General features: G+C 32.7%; 1 protein-coding gene across 1 annotated transcript; it reads right to left on the bottom strand.

Moving 5' to 3' along the window:
* Positions 1-3,219: 3,219 nt before the first annotated feature.
* Positions 3,220-19,508, bottom strand: LOC116141226 (protein PIR). Its single transcript, XM_031426741.1, has 31 exons — positions 19,395-19,508; positions 19,207-19,309; positions 19,028-19,100; positions 18,769-18,833; positions 18,538-18,615; positions 17,970-18,089; positions 17,781-17,851; positions 17,507-17,599; positions 16,651-16,720; positions 16,422-16,486; positions 15,993-16,188; positions 15,720-15,871; positions 14,992-15,085; positions 14,660-14,875; positions 14,174-14,385; positions 13,006-13,153; positions 12,244-12,412; positions 11,792-11,868; positions 11,336-11,506; positions 10,975-11,051; positions 10,792-10,894; positions 9,774-9,893; positions 9,549-9,692; positions 8,130-8,279; positions 7,782-7,925; positions 7,082-7,169; positions 6,369-6,496; positions 5,727-5,934; positions 4,699-4,871; positions 4,330-4,536; positions 3,220-3,801 (listed from the first exon to the last, which is right to left on the bottom strand). The coding sequence occupies exons 2-31, from the start codon at positions 19,261-19,263 to the stop codon at positions 3,604-3,606; spliced, it is 3,867 nt and encodes a 1,288-aa protein (XP_031282601.1). The 5' UTR covers positions 19,264-19,309; positions 19,395-19,508; the 3' UTR covers positions 3,220-3,603.
* Positions 19,509-20,262: the final 754 nt, after the last annotated feature.

The raw sequence follows: 20,262 nt of genomic DNA on the forward strand, positions 1-20,262 counted from the left end.
CTTACCGATGCATGATTGGCCAGATTCTATTGGTCGTACACCATTATGGCGACAGACGCTGGCAGTGGATGTGGGTGGTTAGAGGTATTTTGTTAAATTTTAAACTTTTTTTTGTGGCTGGGGTGTTTTAGCTAATTTCTCAAATGTAGGGGAGCTAGGTAATTGTTATTTGGTAGACATTTGAGGGTAATTGTGTCTGAAATGGTTATTAATTAAGAGCAAAATGGGTAGAAAAATCAGATTGCCCCGATAATGTTTTAATAACACCCCCTAATTAGGTAATAAGATTGTCCCCCACATTACCAACAGTAAACACTATTTACAATAAAAGATTACCGTAATATTTTATTACTTACAAACCAAACACAAGAATCTTGCAAAATAAACGAAGATTGTCCTCGTTATCTTATATACCCTCGATCCAAACGGCCCATTATGAGGAAATAATAAAATTAGATAAAAGTATTGAAGAAAAGATGAGAAGCAAAGTGGAAGTTAATTGTATTGAAGCATTCTTTTAATCTTGCAGTTAATTAATTAAAAAATATAATAAAAAGTACTCTATCCTTTAATTAATTTACTCAAAGAAAAAGAAAAGGCCAAAAAATAACATAAAAGAATTGCTATATTATTGGCAAGTTCATTGAAACAGTTTTCTAAAATTCTAAATAAATAAAGAAAGTGGACAGCTATGACTCCACTCAACTCAACCAAATAAGCTAATGATTTAGCTTTTGAAATTATGTGAAGCAATTGGGTGGCTGTACCCCTCTTTATCCATTAACTCCAACTTCATTTTATTGACTTTTTTTTATTTAATTTGTTGACACTATTAATAAGTCGATGACTAATTTCAATCTAATTAAATTGTATTAAAAAATAGAGAAAACTACTTAAAAATCCCTTTTGTTTTTACAAGTTAAATTATGACTTTTTAAAAAAAAAAAAAAATTGGTTTAATAGATAAAACTTTTTAATTATTCTCCAAATAAGTGTTATTATAATTTAAAATCAAAATTTTTTAAACTAACAAATAAATTAACTAATTATATTTTATTAATAAAATTAAGAAATAAAATATGTTGTTTTTTAAAAATAATAGTAAATGCATATAAGAGTTATTTTAATTTTCTAAAAATAGCAAATGAAAAAAAAAACAATTAAAAATTCTGTTATTCTAGTGTTAGAGTGATTTTCCCTAACTGTTAAGAGTGAAGTGAGTAAAAGTCAAAAGAAATTGGATGATTAGTCTCGTCTACTAAGGCAATTAAAAAGAGGTCATATTTCAATTTGACTCCTATAAAAAAAAGATTTTTTAAATAATTATTTCATAAAAATATCCTAATTCCGATACAAACAATTATAATCCAAGAGTTATATTATATTATGGTGTTGTATTACTTACTCAAAAGGTTTTTTATCAATTAAATATCCTTATAGAATAAATCCCTTATAATCAAATCTCAAATTGTTTCTTAATAACAATTTTTTTTTTTTTTCATATGGTTTTATGACTTTTGAAATATCTGTTGCCATATATATATAATACTTTTATCCTCTATCAACACATAATTTTTTTTTTTTTTTTTTTAATAATTGGGGTTGTCCAGGTTAGCTTACGCACACCTCATTAATCTCTCGAGACGTTAGAACTACACCGTATAAAGCTTCAATAGCCACTCTTATTAACAATCAATGAGAGACTCGAATACAGAACCTCTTGAGTCATATCCAAGAGTCTTTATTGAACCACTCGACCACTCCAAGGTAGTTCAACTCAATACTTTGTGCTCTAAATAACCAAATTAAGGGCATAAATCAACTCATCTCATCATTGTTTCTCACTTAATAAATTGTATTCTTGAGTCATGATTCATGCCTTGTAATAATAACTATTCTTATTATTAGTTTGATCTTACAATATAGTATATAATCGGTCACTTCCCAATCATTCGACATAATTATAAGCTTCTTGGCATTTTATTGATTATTTCACTAACTTGTTAACACCGTCCATGAATGGAGATGTTGTATTATGTAATAATATAACATGCCTAAATATGCTTAACAATCACATATCATGCCCAATATTATATATTATCTCTCTATTATGTCAACAATTCAACACCACTTTATATGCTTAAAACTCTCCTTTGTGGGGGTTGGTAGTGGAAGATTTAATTCATAACAAATCAAAATTGTTGGTCGATTTCCAATTTATAATCTCTTTGACTCCCTTTTTATATTTCAGTTTTTGTATCTTTCTGTCACCATTTTCGTCTTCTGTAAGTCTTTTGCTACTTCCTTGCTCTACTTATATTCCCACTAGACATTATTTTATGATAAGACATTTTTCTTTTTTAGAGTTATATAAGCTTTCAACATCCGGGATTTTGATTTTAGGACTCTTAGTTTAGCAATTGTTTGAAACTGATTCAGGTTGGGAGTGTTTTCAAAAAAAAAATTTGACCTTTTGGGGTTAGGAATCTGTCCACCTTCAGTTGTTTTGATATTGGTGAGGTGGACTCTTTAAGATCTTTTTTTTATTTTTTTATTTTTTTTTGGATAAAGACTTTAGCTTAGGTTAGTTGTCTTTGCACGTTTTGGTGGACAAAAATAAAGACTTTAGGTGAGTAGTAGTGTTACGCCTACAACTCAATATCACAACCTTCTCTTATAATTCTAACGTAATAATTGAGTTGACAATTATCATGTTAGTTCCCAATACACTCAAATGACTTTGATTAGACATGAATTATCGTTTCTTAAGAAAGGACAACCGTTCTTTCATAAAGAATGACTGTTCTGTATGAAAGAACAACTATTCATAATATGAAACAATCATTTCTTATGAATGGAGCAGTCATTCCTTATATCCTTAAGGAACAGTCGTTTGTCTGAGCCATTCATGTTTACTCAAAATTGTCAATTGACATGGTAATGCCAACTTTGCTCTCACGTTAAGATTGTAAGAAAAGGTTATGAGATTGAGTTATAAACATAATATTTTTATTAGTTTAGACATCTTTTAGCGTGTAAGAAAAGGTTATGAGATTGAATTATAAACGTAATATTTTTATTAGTTTAGACATCTTTCAGCGTATTGGAAGGTTCACATTTTGGAAATAGACTTTTTTATGCATTTGGGAATTTTTTGATGTTGTTGTAAACACTTTCAGATAATAAAAAATATTTCTCTCTATTTTATTGTATCAAAAAGAAATTAAAGTAATAAACAAGAAAATAATTTGGAGCTGGTTTAGAACGAAAGTTTCAGGAATACCTGATAGATGCTTTTCTGAAAACAATAATGCTTTTTAGTGCTTTTCCTTTAATCTATAAGGAAACATTGGGTTATCAGTTAGGCAAAAGCAGCTGAAAACACAAATTTTGGAGAAAATTAATGCAGACAATATTTTGAGCAAGAATAAAATTGGAACTCTCAGTTCTCAAATTTATCGAAACAAGCCTGGCGGTGGGGCTCTCTTTCAATCCTAAAATTATGCAAGTAGAAACAATTGTAATAGTACAACTTGATGACTTTGTACAGGCAAATATAACATGACGAAAAGGCAAGAGAAGTGGAAGAAAAGCTACTGGACTCTATGAGACACCTTTCTGTGGGAGCGTTTCGAAGGCAGAGACTGTGTTCTCAAATTTAATCCGATGCAGAGGAGCACCACTTTGCTTTATAGCACAAGCTACCTTGTCCTCGAGGGGGCAACGTGCTTTCAGCATGGAGAACACATGATTGTTCAACCTCCTTGCTTTCTTCATTGCTTCTAGTACAACTTCCCATCCCTTTTCACCGGAAAACAAATGCAGACATAAACAAACCAAAAAATATGCTAAAACCAAACTTAATACATTTTTCTTTTTTCACTTTTGACTGTACTTGAATCAACCAACAATGATATAAAGCTCAACTATTTTCTTAGATCACTGTTCCAGAATTATGTAGACTTAAGTTCTAATCTCAAGATAAAGATGCATGATTATAAATAATGGTAATCAGTTTTTGATGTATTGGCTAAACAAATTAATAACGGAAAAGTAGCAGTAGCACTGTGCAGATTTACGCATGCATTGTACACGTGCCGGTGTCATTATCAAAACAGAAAGGTTGTGAAATTTAATTTTCTATATATGTGATATGGGTTAGCACATTGCTTCAACTACAATGACATAATAGTAGTAACATTCTGCAGATATATGATGCATATATTTTCACCGGCTCCGTGTGTGTCAATATCAAAAGGGAGAGACTTTGAACTTGATTCCTGAACGTGTGACATAGATGAATGATAAACATGAAGAAAAATACAATACCTGGTTAAAATGAGGGTTCTTATGTGTTTGTGCAACTGATATAGCTTCCACTTCAGCCACATTGAGGACTTGATATGAAAAATCAAAAAGCTCAAAATGCAGCTGCTGCCCGAGCAAGTATATTATGGTACACCCACCCCAAGCAACTGAATCTCCCAGCACTTCACGATTATTAGATGGTGCTTGATCAGATTCCTCCAGATATCCCTATTGTTTGAAAATTAAGACATATTAGCAACATAAGAGTTGCGTATACTTGATAATAATTCTTTATTTAATATTTATTTGTTAATTGATAAGAAATTGAAAGATGAACACAGAATAGATGAAAATATTTAAATAAATGAGCTGTTCAAGGATAATTCTTACAATTTGAAGGCCAGAATATATACGATAAAAGTCCTTTGAGGTTGTAATGTCAACAAAACCTGTCTTGGGAGCAGCACTCCATTTACTACAATACTTATCCAAAGCTGCACTTGTAAATGCAAGGGCATATTCAAGCACACTTCCGGTATTCATGTTGGCCTTGTACAATAGATCTGCAACAGAAAGGCAGACACTAAAGTTTTAATCCTGAAGAATCACAAAAGAAAATAAAAGACAGAATGGGAATATGATCATGTGCGTTAACAGATACTAAGGATCCCATATTTTTAAGAATAAGCAGACTTTGTTCCAGAATCATGACAAGCTTGAGTAACAAAAAGCGTGTAGCTTTCTGGTATACTATCTGAAATTTACCAAACTATTATGCATTTATACAAGTACAAATGAAACTACCAGCAGGTTATGATTTTTGCAAATGTAGGTTACTCAATATGCAGTTAGCGAGTTAGACAGGACATGATAGATGGTCAAGCTTTACAGTTTCTGAGTTTCAGGATTCTCAAGATCGGCAACAATATAAAAGTATAATAAACTTGTTCCATAAAACTGTGAAATTAGTATTGATTTGTGGATGTAATTGGCAAGAGAAAAAAACCTAAGCACCACCATTTTATCTCTCTCTCTCTCTCTCTCTCTCTTCAGTTTGCAAAACATCTTTTCTGTAGCTTTCTAAACCTGAATGTTGATCACAGGATACTTGAAGAAGCTGGAATGCATGACAAGGATTGTAACCACAGACTTAACAGTATGCTTTTTTGGAGATCAGAATGCATGCTGAAGCATGATTATTAGGATCTTCTATAAGCAAACTTCAGACATACCAAATTCTTGACATGAAGTTAAGATCCCAAAATAGAAGAGGAAGAATGAAAGTAAAAGAATGCGTACAAACATGATAACATAAATTGAATATCCTTACAGTCGACATAGTATTTACTTAACCATTAGAAATTTGGTGGTCAACTAAACACTTATTTTAGGAGACTGAATGATATGCAATAACATACCTGCAGCTTCTGCCTGTTTGGACATGGTGCAGAATGATGTTGGACTTGGGCAGCCAGGATTTGACACAATTGCAGAAGTAGCTGATTTGAAGAGATTGACAACAGGGCTATCTCCACCATCTTGATGATGCAATATTTGCCCATCTGCACCTGGAAGCAAGCCCAACCAAGGGGCAGTTTGCATGAAATGGGTTGTATCTACTTCTCTCTGTTGAGCATATGAGATTACAATAGTAAGAAGCAACCAGAAACATGCAATTCAATCAGAAATCAACCGATGAGCAATCAACATTATATCTCCATGCAACATCATAAATGATAGACTATCATAGGATGAAGAAAATTATTGTAAATAGCCTGCCCAAGCAACACTTTGCATTATCATATAGATCTATGCAAAAATTACAAATGTGTTCGATTTTTTGATGTTTTATTTATTTAATTTTGTCACTTTTTCATCATGTTAGCACTCATAATACTTGCAGATGATGTAGTTTTAATTGCTCTGAAACATCATAAAATAAAAAGGGTCTATAAAAACAGTAGTAAATGCTAAATATACCCTTTAATGCATTTTTCAAGGTGTACCCACATGCAAAATCAACAGCTAATAATTATTAACCAAAGAATTCAGGAACTAACCAATACAATATCAAGCAGTCCCATCCAATACAGTACACTTCCAATCTCCTTTATCCCTCGAAGAACCTCTGCTTTGAGCTCTGACTTTGACCCCCAATTGAGATTTTCTTTAACAAGTCTCATACAACCTGTATGAATTAACGTATACACAGTTATGGGGAAAAAAAAAACGGATGCACAGATTCAATAATCAAACAACATATATTTTATACACATACACCCACCCAATGAAGGCACAAGTTTTACAAATTCATGCACATCAGAATTCCAAAATCTGATGTATATAACAAGCACATAGTGTTCTTGTTTACATGTACTTTTTTTAACCAAAAAAAAAAAAAAAAAAAAATTAACATCTTTACATTTTTTTGATAAGAAAATTCAACGTCTTTACATTAACCATGTTAACATGATCACTTTTCAAATTATTAACACAGATTCCCTGAGGTTACCTAAAATCTCATAAAAACAAATTATCATTAAGTTTGAACATACATCCCCGAACTTCAGCTGAATTGGTCACCAAAGAACTACGGATTTTTCAACAATCCAGTTTTGCATTTTGAATACTACAAGAAGGTGGTATGTTTTTCTATTATGTGTTAAGAAGACAAAGGCTTCCAATAACTTTGAGTAATATTTGCATCCAAGCAACATATTGATAATGGAATTGACAGACACTTCAACAAAACAATTATAATAACAAGGTGTACCTGTAACACCACTATCAAAAGGAAGCAGACCAATAGACTTTGGCAGTGCTTCTTGCAGTCCTGTAATCATTGGTTCAAGCGTAGTAATCTGAAACATGCAATGCATAAAACATTAGACTGAATGCAAAGAAAATGCTTTTCTAAGATGAGGTAGACAAATAACAGCATATATTAATGCACACAATTTTACAAACAAGACAATCACCAAATATAACTGACTAAATGGACATTAAACAATTGAAATTTGAACAAAGACAAATTCCAGATACAAATTAGACTTAGCATACAACCTACCCGTTGAAGAAGGGTTAGCAATCAATTACTTGCAAAGTAAATACAACTTGGCGCCAAAAGGTAACACAAAAAACAATGAAAAGAATTGACTGCAGGTTGGACTCATTTTCATTGAGGACTTTCTGAAGACAGGTAACCAGCAGAAGAAAAGAAATAGTGATAAATGAAAGTATTTTAGTTGTTTTACTAAAGCTTTCTACTATCATTTACCTACACTATAGTTTGTTCTCTTGGGTGTCTTTCAACCAAAGTAAGCAGAATACATAAGCTATAGCTAGGCAAGCAACTTCACTGAATATTCACTGACCAAATCATAGGTATTATTCATATCACACTAAGTATCAATGAAGTTCAAATTTTAAGTAATAAAGAAGTAACATACTGAAATCCACAGAGCATGAGATACCTTATTTGATATATGATCAAGTAGTGCTCGGATAAGCCAAGGCAACGATCTGGATCCAAGCAACCTAACAATGGAGAACATGTGGGGTATCCCGAAGAATGAACTATACAAACGTGCAAAACTTTGATGTGCAGAATTCAAATCCTATCAGATCAATAATCAAAAAGAAATTTGAAGTCAGAAAACAGCAGGTTCAAACAAAAATCTATCAAGAAAATCATACCTAAACCATAAAGGTGAGCCAAAAAATGAGAAAAAAAACAACAAACTTTGCAGTGCAATGGTTGATAAAAAAATAATGTTGAAAGATATAAATTAGATGAAGATGATTAGATAATATTGTCTTACTGGAGTACCACAGTAGAAGTTAGGCTTGGCATAGGGAACAGATGGCTTTTGAACAGGAACAAGAGGAACTTTAGATGATCGGATGAAACGCTGAGTAGTATTACAGAGGATAAAGTTCGGCAAGAAATCCCTTTGCATCTCTGACCAAATCTAGCAGAACACAAACAGATTGATTGAGTGATAACTAGAAATAGGATAATAATGAACCAAAGTCCATAACTTCGCATTTTAAAAATCTAAAAATTCAGAAATATAATCTCCTTTTCTTGGGAGAGAGCAGGGTGAGGGAAGACTGAAATTATATGTCATGGTTTAGTTTAACCTTCTGCACAGAAGATGGAAGCAATTAACACATAATACAATACACAAAAGTAAGTAAAATTCAGGAGGGGTGAGGTCAATGCATGTGTAATAATTAGGTGCGAAGGTTCATGACTTCCTTGGATTAGGAAGGTAAATTTTCTTCTACAATTTTGATCCTAGGATCGAATTTCTTGTTGACCGGTAGCATTAACAAATTTTAACCTGCTCTGGTCTTTACATCTTATGCATCAGTTTTCCTTGAAGGACTCGTTTAAGAACCTTGAGCTTCTAGACAGAAGAACATTGATATGATTATCATAGAAATTAGACAATATGATGAATTTTTATTTATTTATTTTTTCAATCCCACGTCAAAAGAGTTTTATCAATGGATGCTTTAAGCCCAAAAACACAAATGTACACAGAGGAAAAAGAAAATAGAGATCAAAATTATTATCCTCAATTACGATAAAACATCTTTTTTCAACTAATCTTAATTGGGAGGGGGTTTTGGGAACTATGTATAGTTTGCTTGTTTTCAAATAGGGAAGGGAGCATTAGTCACTATCTTGTATACATTTATTACCTTCATCGGTTTTCTGGTATCTTTGTGGATCTCCAGTCCACTGACGTATCTACCTAAATCTCTTCTTTAATATATAGTTTTATCGTTTCTTATTTATAAAAAAAATAAAAAATAAAAAATTCATGGGGGATAGGTTCTATATTAGGATTAACAAAGTGCACCAGGACTTACAAGATTGGTTATCTGGTTTAAAATAATATTGATTTTTACTATTATGTCTATTTGCATCAGTTGGCTTGCACCTCAGAGCATGACACAAAATTTTAATTGCTATGATTTACAAATCATTTTTTCTCGGAGTGTTGTCTCGTTTTATTAAAAAAAAAAGAAAAAAGAAAAAGTTTGATAAAGTACACTGCAGACCTGATCGTCCATCATGGTGGGTGTCTTTATTGCATTCACAGATATTGTGCATTTGCAGTCACAAAACAAGCGCAGAGAGTAACAGAGGGAGTTCAGTTCTAAAAAAATATAAGTCTAGAAAAAAAAAAAAAAAAAAAAAAAAAAGAAAGGAAGAAAAATTTCCAAACCTGAGAGGCAAGTCGACTAGAAAATGACACAAGGGATATGTTTTCTTGTATCTCATTCAACATGAGACTGAATGAATCTATTGTAAGATCTTTGGAAAGTAATTCATGTGCATGCTTTAAAATATCCAGCAGCTTTTCTAATTCCTGCAGCCGAATACTGTGCTTGTTATCACTTTCATAAACATGTTTAATTATTTGAATGGATATAGCAAAAGTACTACTTACTACTATGGCACATAGATCTTGAGACTCAAAGCGATCAAAAAGAAACTCGAGATTCTCTCTAAAAACTTTGTTCATCCGTTCAGCGATTAAACTTCTCAAATCAATGGTCCTCCCAAGTAACTGCAAATCATAAAATATAAGCAGGTGATGCAATGGTAAAAAACAGAGATTTTTTCCCATATATAGTTAGAAAAAGGTAATTGAAACAGAGTATATTAATAACAAAAGAAAGCGAAAATCGCAACAGGAAGAATTAGAACAATATATGGTGCAGTTACCATGGTTACAACATTATAATAATACAACTATAGATATATTGAATACTTTTGGTCAGTTGTTAAATTGAGCAGAACATGCCCCAAGGAATTTGGCACAAACTTTGGAAACAGGATGTAACCATTGACAGACAAGGAACATAAAATGTCTCCTAGTAAATAATTGAAGGCATGAATATCCAATTTCTCAAGAAGAAATTAGATTGAACTTGTGAGAAGATCCAACATGATCTGAAACGTCTTCACATTTTGACAAAATAAGCTTTTACTAGATAAGTAGAATATGTAATGGCGAATGTTATATTTCAGTGCTGTAATACATGATGTTAACACACTTTACAAATGATTTGAGCAAACAATTCAAACCGAATACAGAAACATATGGACATCCATTGGGAGGAAAGGAAAAAGAATTAGTATAATAGAAGGTACGCTGTAAAAATTTACCAAGTAAATTAGGAACTAATAGAATCAACAAAAAAATCATATTTATATCCTATCATATAGCCTCTCAAATAATCAAATCAGTTGTGACAAAATTTCAAGGAAAATAGTCAAACCATCTTTCATTTTCAACATTTCAAATCACTTTCAGCCAAGTTTAAGAAGGCTTTAACACTTTTTGAGACATGAAGCACAAAGAAGAAATCATATTTGCAACTGAAATTAAGTATTATGGCTGAAAAAGAACACCAGAACAGATGCAAAACAAAGAAACAATAATTGATACATGGAAGTTATACCTTCACTCTAGTCATCTTAAAAAGTGCAGAGAACCTCATAGGCTGGACAGAATATTTTTCTCCATCGTCCAAGGCAAAGAGGAATGATGGATCAAGTAGCTCGCTACAGAATTTGGCAACCAACAGAAGCAAAAGTTTTAGTTCATGAATTTTCAATGACAGAAGTAAAGGCAAAAGACATACCTTGCCGCCCAGCTTTTGTAATATGTGAAAATAGTATCACACAGTCTTGAAACAAATAAATCAAAACAGTGGTCCACCTACAACAATGAATAGTAATGAACAAAAAATCATTGTGTTGTCACAAAGAAAAGATTATCTCACAGATACATGATTACTCATTGTGCCAATTTCTCCCCAGCTACATAAAACACAAGAATTAACAGTCCACTAAAACATAAAAGTATTACAAAAAAAAATGCTCAAATTTTCATGAACCCCATCCTTTTTCTTACTTTCTTTAGTTTTATTTTTTTATTTTAATGGGAAGCTAAATGAAATTATGTAAGTAAGATAAGATAACAAAGATGGGAATTTCACATACCTCAGCCTCTATTTCATCATAGAGGAAACGTTGCTTTAGTACAACCAGTGCCTGCTGAGCGGAATCATTATAGATGTCAAATGGAATCAGAACACTTTCTAGAAGACCTGCATTTTGGGACTCAAGCACATGTTCTACCAGCATCCAGGGAAGAGAGCATTCAATGGGAAACTGTACATGAATAATAGACAGATTTCCATTAATTAAAGGAAATAATACATTTAACAACTTCACTATTATAGAAATGATAAAATTGATGTCCCCACAAATCTTTCTATTCTTGTATATTTTGCAATAAGTTAAGTGAATGCACAACATATTATCATATCAATATCTCAGAATCTTGAAATTATTTGAGAAAGTCAAACCAGCTTCTCTTCATATGCATATCACAAGCTATAATCAGTTTAAAAGAGATGCATCTGTAACGTAATGGGAATATTTATTTTTCCTCACCTGAATTACACGAGAAGACTCCAAATAAAATTCTCTAAACCATAAGAAACCAAGATCTGTCAAAGTAGAAACAGTCACTGCAAACACCATCAATAGGGTTAAAATGGATCATAAAACAGCCCAAGAAATACCTATTTTAAACGACAAAGAATTTTACTGTTTTTATTTCTTTAAGTATCAAAAAGAGGAAGAGGAGCACAATAATCTAGAATCTACAAAATATTAACACCATGAGTATGGAGGAGGATTGTGAGGTGCTAAGGATTATAACTCGAGATTATATCATTTGCTTCATTACTATGGTACAAACACAAAGAAAAACACAATCATCAACTTGGAAGCTGAGCATGTTAAAGCAGGAATGCAACTCATCAAATTGACATTATGATAGATACATGAATGCAATTCATCAACCGGTGTTGAGACAAAAGCAGGTTAGGAAAGAAGATTACCTGAGTAATCCAATACATGCAGGAAGAAGCTAAGCTTGTAGAAGAAAGATTCCAACTGCTTCAAATCATTAACAGGAATCTCAGATCCACTATTCCCAAAGAGGCCCCCAGGCTTCCTGAGATTACCGCCAGAAACCACCTCATATATCAGGAATTGCAAACAATGGACCTGAATAAATAATAGCTATTAATCAGTTACATATGTGCTTATATATTCAATTCACAAACTACAGGTTTGGTGAAGTTGATGAGAAATAGATACACATAAATGTCATCTCATAAAAAAATTCACTTCTGCATTAAGTAGAATCATCTCTTTGATGACATCTGACCAAAAAACTATAACAAAATAAAGAAAAGTGGTCAAAAATAGATGTCACATGGAAATATTCACTGTCCCAAAACAGTTGAGCAGATGTCAGGCATGTTGGTGTTTGTCATGAGAAGATTTCTATAACAAAAAAATATTTTATAGTAAACATTGCAAACTTCCCTAGACTCTACTTTCAGATTGTCTATATGGGTAATCATGCACCATCATTTTCCAAAATTCAAATAATATCTCTGCAGCAAGATTCACAAGCTAGATGCAATGTCAACGAGTAATTTGGATATCACTTGTATCTAAATATATAGGGAAAATATACTTTCGGCAATTGGCCTGGCACTGTTATAGACCAAGAAACAACCAGTGACAAGGGAAAGAAATAATTAAGTAAATAAACCAACATGCAAAAAACGGGTCGTAAGATTGGGGGAAACCTGTGCAGCTGTTGGTGCAACTGGCCTTGGATAAAAGAAGTTTCCTTTGCCTTCTTCACCTGAATGTTGCACAGATTGTAACTCAGCTTCGGGCTTGCTAGTGTTTGCCATCCAGTCAGCTGAAAGGGTCCGCATATCAGAGAGAATCCTGAAAGAGAGCAATTCAATAAAATATATCAGCTATTGGAAAATATAAGCATCTTCATATGGTAATCATCAGGACTAAACTTTTTGAAAGTTAAAATTAAAATATAAGGAGGTTGAAGAAAGTAGTAGCATACTTATTATATGGTTGAGCCCATGTAGACACAGATCTATAAGGCAGCTCTATGACACAAATGGGTAATAACTTCCATATTTTTTTTTGGATAAATATAAAAATTGACATATACTGGAATCAGTTTATCTATTCCCAAGTGACACAAACCCTGGGTGGTTCCTATCCATTGGGCAAAGACAGATAGTGATCTGTTTTCATAAGAAGACAGGTTGTAATTCTATAGCGGCATTTGGAAACATAATATGATGTGCTAAAGCTCTCATGGTATCAAGTCCTATATTCATCTATTATATTGTATGTCACACACTTTAGGACATACTTATTGTGGCCATTCCACATCTTCTCTAGGATGGACTGGTACAAGAGAACTCATTTTCATTTACATATACTTTTGGTAGATTTATGACGTTGCTATGCAAAATTTATCATGAAGCTTTCTCCCATATTTTGCATAATTCATAATTATTTCTATCTAGAGCTCTTTTAAAAGCAAATAATCACTCAATCATAATTTAGTATATATATTTCATATTATAAATGCAAAAAACAATATATGGCTGTGTACTCATGCTAGATTTTTTGGTGTTGTCATATCCAACAGACTCCATCCATGTCAAAACACAGCATCCATGATTGTCTCTAGAGATTCTAGATACTCATGGATTCAACATGGCATCACCATCTATAAATGATTAATTTAAAGCTTGAATTATGTGACAGATCAAATATATATTAATTATTCCTTGTTCTGATAATGTTTATATTATTCTAATTGCATGAATAACGACGGAAAACGGACACAAACAATTTGAACATAGAAAACTTAAAGAAACTCCAACCAATAATCATAATCTCATGACACTAATAAAAACTAATATACATATCCACCTTGAAAGGTCCTTCTTCTTTCGAAAGGTAGTTCGCAACATAGTGGCTAATGTATTTTGGACAAAATCTTGGACCTCTGCATGTATTGTTTCCCATAAAGCATCTGCCACAAATGTGTCACACCGCAACATCATCGATCCAATGCTCTTTATATAGCTGACTAGTTCAACCAATGTTTTCCTTTCATCAGCACTATAATTATATCGCACAACCTACAAGAGAATTCAACAAATAAACCACTTCAAGCTAAAGAGAGTAGATGTGAACCACATATGCTTTACAAGGAGCAAGCCCAAACACACATCACATATAATGTGAGTGGTTATAACTCATGGTGATTGTCTTCATGTATAACCTTTAGAGACCAAGCACACACTGCTGAGCCTAATCAACAAAATTCCATGCAAGCTTAATAGGCTTGAACAGGGTTTGCCAGACTAATCCAAGTTCAACGACCCAGTTAGAAATGATGGAAAGAATATGCACCTTTTCATAATCAGAATATGATGCCAAACTTTCATTTGATTCTGAAGGAACTGCATCCTTGCATGGACGAGAAAATTTCCATGCGCATTGTTCCCAAATGCGTGCATTCCATTTGCTTAAGAGTTGGAAACCTTCAACTACCATATCATACATATTTCCTTTAACTTCTTTGGACCATTCAATATCTGCACCATCTGTTGACTTCAACAACAACAGCTGTACAAACAAGTTCAAAAGTGAGAAAACACCCACTTGATAAAATGCATCAGACACAAGAAGGAAACATATAGATATTGATATAGATTGGACAAGAGAAAGAGAGGGTGGACTACCTGATTTATGGCTGAAGCAAAACGTATTGTAAAATCATCATGCTCGGCCCGGATTGCTCCAATGTGATTAACAATAAGATAATGTCTCTGATAAGTAAAAAATATGTCAAGGGTTTACTAAACGACGCAAAAGCTAGATTTGGTGTGCCTTAAAGGTCACAGACATTCAGAAGACAATCCAAAAAGTTCTATTTATGTATAGTATCTACCACGGTTCTAACGGGAAACAATTGGGTTATTTTGAGAATAAAATATCAGAGAACTCAATAAAAATACATCATATCATCATAACAATGAAATAAGCATAAATATATTCAGGAAAATGTTTAGCCATTTCAAATGATAGACAGAATGTTTTCTTCTAAAGCTTCATCTTTTTCACTTAAAAGGTAACAACTTCTATTTTGCTCAGTTGGTACTTGAGCTGCGTTTAAAAGGCTGAGCCAGAATCAGCCAAAACATATGTCACCACAGAGAGAATTTCAAGTAAAATTCCAACAAGTATAAGAAAATTAGTTAAAAAAAAAAAAAACTAATTCAATCATATTTCATCCTTGACATGGAAAACCTATTACAAATCCAATGCATGCGCATTGGGTTCAGATCAGCCATAAATCATTCCTACAATCTGGCCTATACTAAATATCTCACTTCTTATGCCTGTAATAACTATTGTCAAAAGAGACCAGATATATATATATATATATATAAATTCATGTGAAGGATATTCTAGTGCCTCCCGAGGTGGAAGCTCATGAGGTGCTGGAAGAGTAAGAAGACGAGTTTGCACAGAAATTTTTGGGAAGTACATTGACAATTCTTTCAATATTGCAGCAGGTGAAAGATGAAGATCTGGAAAAGCAGGAATGACTGGATCACTCTGCCACACAAGTACAAAAATATATATGAATTTAATTTCAATTGATTAATTATAAAATATATATATATATATATAACTTTGAATCCTTCGATAATTTAGATCATCATATCAACCCTAATACCTTAAATATATTGATCAGTCTGTTGATTTTCACCCTCTTATACAACGATTCGCTATCTTTCTCTGAAGATGTCACTAAGACAACAAGAACAGGCAAAACACGAAGAAGAATGTGCCGCTCTGGATATAGAAGTGCAAAATCCAACTCTAGTGACTCAACAGCAAAGACTATGAGAACTTGAAGTATATCTTCAACACTAATTTCAGTGAAGGAAATCAGAAGGGAGTAAGAAAGTATGTAATACAATATATCTATATGCAGGTAATAAGAAAAAGGAAAAAATTGGTCCCAAATTCTGAGATAATTTAGCAGCACATAAAATATGTCAAACAAGGTGCATTTAATAAAGTAAATCATCATGTGCTCTGGCATCATATTGAAATGCTTGCAATAAAGAGGTTAATATTCAAGAGTATAAAGAGAGGATACTTGTTCACCCGGAACATCTCAACATGGAGGTTCAGTAAGATAGCCCATCTTGTGCTTAAGAAAATCTGCATAAGTTAAAAAAATTCTTGGTCAAAAAGCCAAAAGAAAAAAAAAAAAATGGAAAATATCAAATCAGCAATTTAAAACAAGACAAAAAATGAAAAGAGAGCAGAGTATTGTTTTACTGAACAAAGTATATTGCTAACCAGCTAGGGGACCAGAGACACACCTGTAAATCATCTAACTCCTCCCTCATTGAATCAATGTCTTGCCACTGGATACTGACTTGCGTGAATGTCCTGACAAATTCCAAACAGATAAAAATAAATGTGTCAAACATCTACCCTATATTTGTAATACTCCCAAATCATAAGTGACTAAATTAAATAGTCAATTTGCATTGCTGCTACTAAAAGCAGAAGTTGAAAGCTAACATTTATTACTAAGCAGAAGTAGGAAAGAGCAAAACTTGCTGTGGAATGGTTTGCACATATAAAAGAAAAAGAAAAGGAAACACTTAAACCATTGAGTGAAAAGCTTACGCAAAGCTGCTACTAAATGCAGAAATTTAAAGCTAACAGTTATTACAAAGCAGAGGTAGGAAAGGAAAAAACTTCCTGTGGAATGCTTTGCACATACAAAAGAAAAAGAAAAGGAAAAACTTAAACCATTAAGTGAAGAGCTTACGCTGTTAGGTAAGGTCTCAACAATATTATTATAGTTCTAATGAGTCCCTTCACATGCAAAACTAGATTAATCAATAGGCTTGTCATGTGGATCAAGCAGGAACACAATTTCACACAGACACAAACGCAAAGAAATTAGATTTGTTCACAAGACCCATTTGGTAAAATTGGTTCTAATAAAAACCATTAATCTTAAAAGCTAAAACACCATTAATCTTAAAAGCTAAAACTAAGTGTCGAACAACATAATTTAAGCTTTAAGATAAGTGTCCAACAACATGATTTAAGCTCTAGCAATATCGATTTGAACAATAGAGCAAAATTCACATTAGATGAAAGAGTAGAAATGTTATACGGCTATGGCAGTTGCAATAGCCCAAAACTAGTAAATTCACATACCTCTTATACCAAGAGAAATCATTGGGTATGCTTGCTTTAGCATTTTTTAGATGATTAAGTTGCACTAAGATGTCAAGTAACTTTAACATGGACCTGGAGTTAAAGAAGAAATCAATTACTGTAGCATAAGCACTGTCATCATAAACAATTATATTTTTTTAAAATGAATGGTAACAGTATATGGTGGCATGAAGCTCACATTAAAATGACTCAGCAATTGAGAATTCAATAGCATGAATAGAGAAAATAATACACTTAATATGATATAACACACCATAGATGAGTAGTTGTGGGTCCATTAATGCGCCGCTCTGGCCTAGAAAAACGTTGCATATCAGCTGCTAGCTGCATTATAGTTTAACAGTTGAGATTGCAGAAGAATCTATCACAAGTTCAACTATAGAATGAGTAATTAAAAACAAAAAGATGATGATGATGATGATGATGATTTCAGCTCTCATACTTTAGAGGAAGCTGATGCTTGCCATCTTTGAATTTCTCGTAGGCGACTCATCTCCAAGTCCAGAACTTGGTAGGTTTCAAGATACAAGTCAGCTTGACTGTGCTTCATAGAATTAGGAAGCTGCCACAGTATTTAAAGTCACATATAAGTTGCTAATGAGAAAGGAAAGTCTAAAATTTCCAATGAACTTATCTTACCACTACAAGAAATTTTTCATGTATTATCAACTGACATCAATTAGGATGCCAATTTACTGAATTCCATTTGGGCTCGGTAAGAAACAGCAGAAATCAATTATGTATTTATTTCTTGAAAGCTTCAATATCAGCTATCAGAAAAATATCCCATTGGCACAAACAGTTCATGAATCTAATAACTTTTACCATATTGTTGCTATTAATGAAATTACATTCATCTTTTCGTTGTTTCCCAATAAATGTAGTTTTATTTATCACATATACATTTATCCACTTGAATATAACTGGTATCTACAATGACTAGAATAATAGAAAAGTATCCTAGATGTTCAACAAAATTATTTATGTTTCAATCTAAAGCCAAAGTAAACCTGAGGAAGCGCTTTGACACAACTACGGTAAGTATAAAGCACCGATGCCATCTCTTTCCCTTCCTGAACAAGAGTGTTCTGCAAATCTCCAAACAAAATAAGATAATCAAAAAAGTTGATGTAATTTTAAAACCAATATCAAAACAAGAACCGTATGGCATTCATGCTTTCAAACCACAAAGTTAAAACAAAAAATGAAGAAGAAGAAGAAGAGAAACAAGAGCTGTATACCAACTGATTGAGAGCCTTTGTGTCTTCTGATAACGACAGACGATATGCATTAACATCACTATACTCTACAAGACAAATGCATTTATTTAATTACCAAAAATATCACTTAATTTATCCAAAACAGAACATACTACGAGTCCGAATGATCGTAATAGGAAAAATATTAATGAATCAAAATGTTTCAAACAAAAGCGTAGTTTAAACTAACTTAAAGTGAACAAAATTCAAATGTAATGTGAATTTTTCTTAAAAGAATTACCAACTGGACTATTGGTTGCTCCTCTTTCGATTGAAACTAAAACTGCTGGTCCTTGTACCTCCGGTTGCTCATCCTACAGTAAATTCAAAGTTTCAGAAATTACAAAACAAAATGAAGCTATTTTCAAGGTTAATTGAAGGAACTAAAATAAGTTGAGTGAGTTAATAATTGAAAACTACCTCTAGTGAGAATGTAGATAGAGCCGCAATTGCTTCTTCGACGGGAACAGCTGCCATCACGCGCGTGGCAGATGTCAACTACGCTTAGTTTGAGCTCAAATCTCTGAAAATCAAAGCATTTCACGAGTGAATTTAACGAATGTGAGAGAGATCGAAGTTGAATTTTGAAAGACAAACTGTCTTTTTACCTTGTACAACAGTCAAAGAGAGCGAGTTGGCTGTGTCCGAAACTGAGTCGTGATGAGTAAATGACTCGTTTCCTTCCTGGTTAAATGACCGAAGTCTGCTTTTACCATCTTGGACACACAATTTACCTTAATTTACATCACTACCATTATTCGTTAATGAAGTAAATGTTTATTTAAAGCGAGGTTCGTTATGATTAGGTATGATGGTGGGATTCGGCAATATCATGGGTCCCATGTGGTATACCTTTTGATATTGTAATTTATAAACAAGGAAACATCATTTTTGGTTAAATTGCTTCAGGGTCAAGTATGAAAATTGTTTGTCTTTTCAATGAAGAAATATTTAATTACCACTAAAATAATCAAAACTGAGTTCTTCCTGGGCCCCTGGCAGTATGATTATGTATGATTGAAACATATAAACTGTGAAAGAGAAAAAGTTTGGTTTTTCTAAAGCATATAATAAAATAATTAATATATATTATTATAAAAGGTTAATTTACAATACATATTATCATGAATATATCTCTTTCTGTTTCATAATGTTCTACTTACAACCAGTGTTTTAAAACTTAGTCTAGTCTGGTCGATTGAACTGCACCTAGAGGCTTCACTAGATTAGGTTGCCAATTTTTCTATTCACCGAAAACCTTAAAAATTAAAACAACGATCGGTAAATAATTGAAAGCTAGGATGTTGGAGATTTTGAGGAGAAAGGGCCAATGGGTGTAATAGTGGCAACAAATGTGATTTTTATGACTAAATCGACTAGAAATCGCAAAACTAAGTTAGTGACAACAACGGGCTATTGCCAATGATTGACGAGACCATCAAAGCAGGGATGAGATGAGTTTTAGTTAGGAAGTTG

The sequence above is a fragment of the Pistacia vera genome, unplaced genomic scaffold (assembly GCF_008641045.1).
Source record: "Pistacia vera cultivar Batoury unplaced genomic scaffold, PisVer_v2 Contig396, whole genome shotgun sequence".
Taxonomy (NCBI): domain Eukaryota; kingdom Viridiplantae; phylum Streptophyta; class Magnoliopsida; order Sapindales; family Anacardiaceae; genus Pistacia; species Pistacia vera.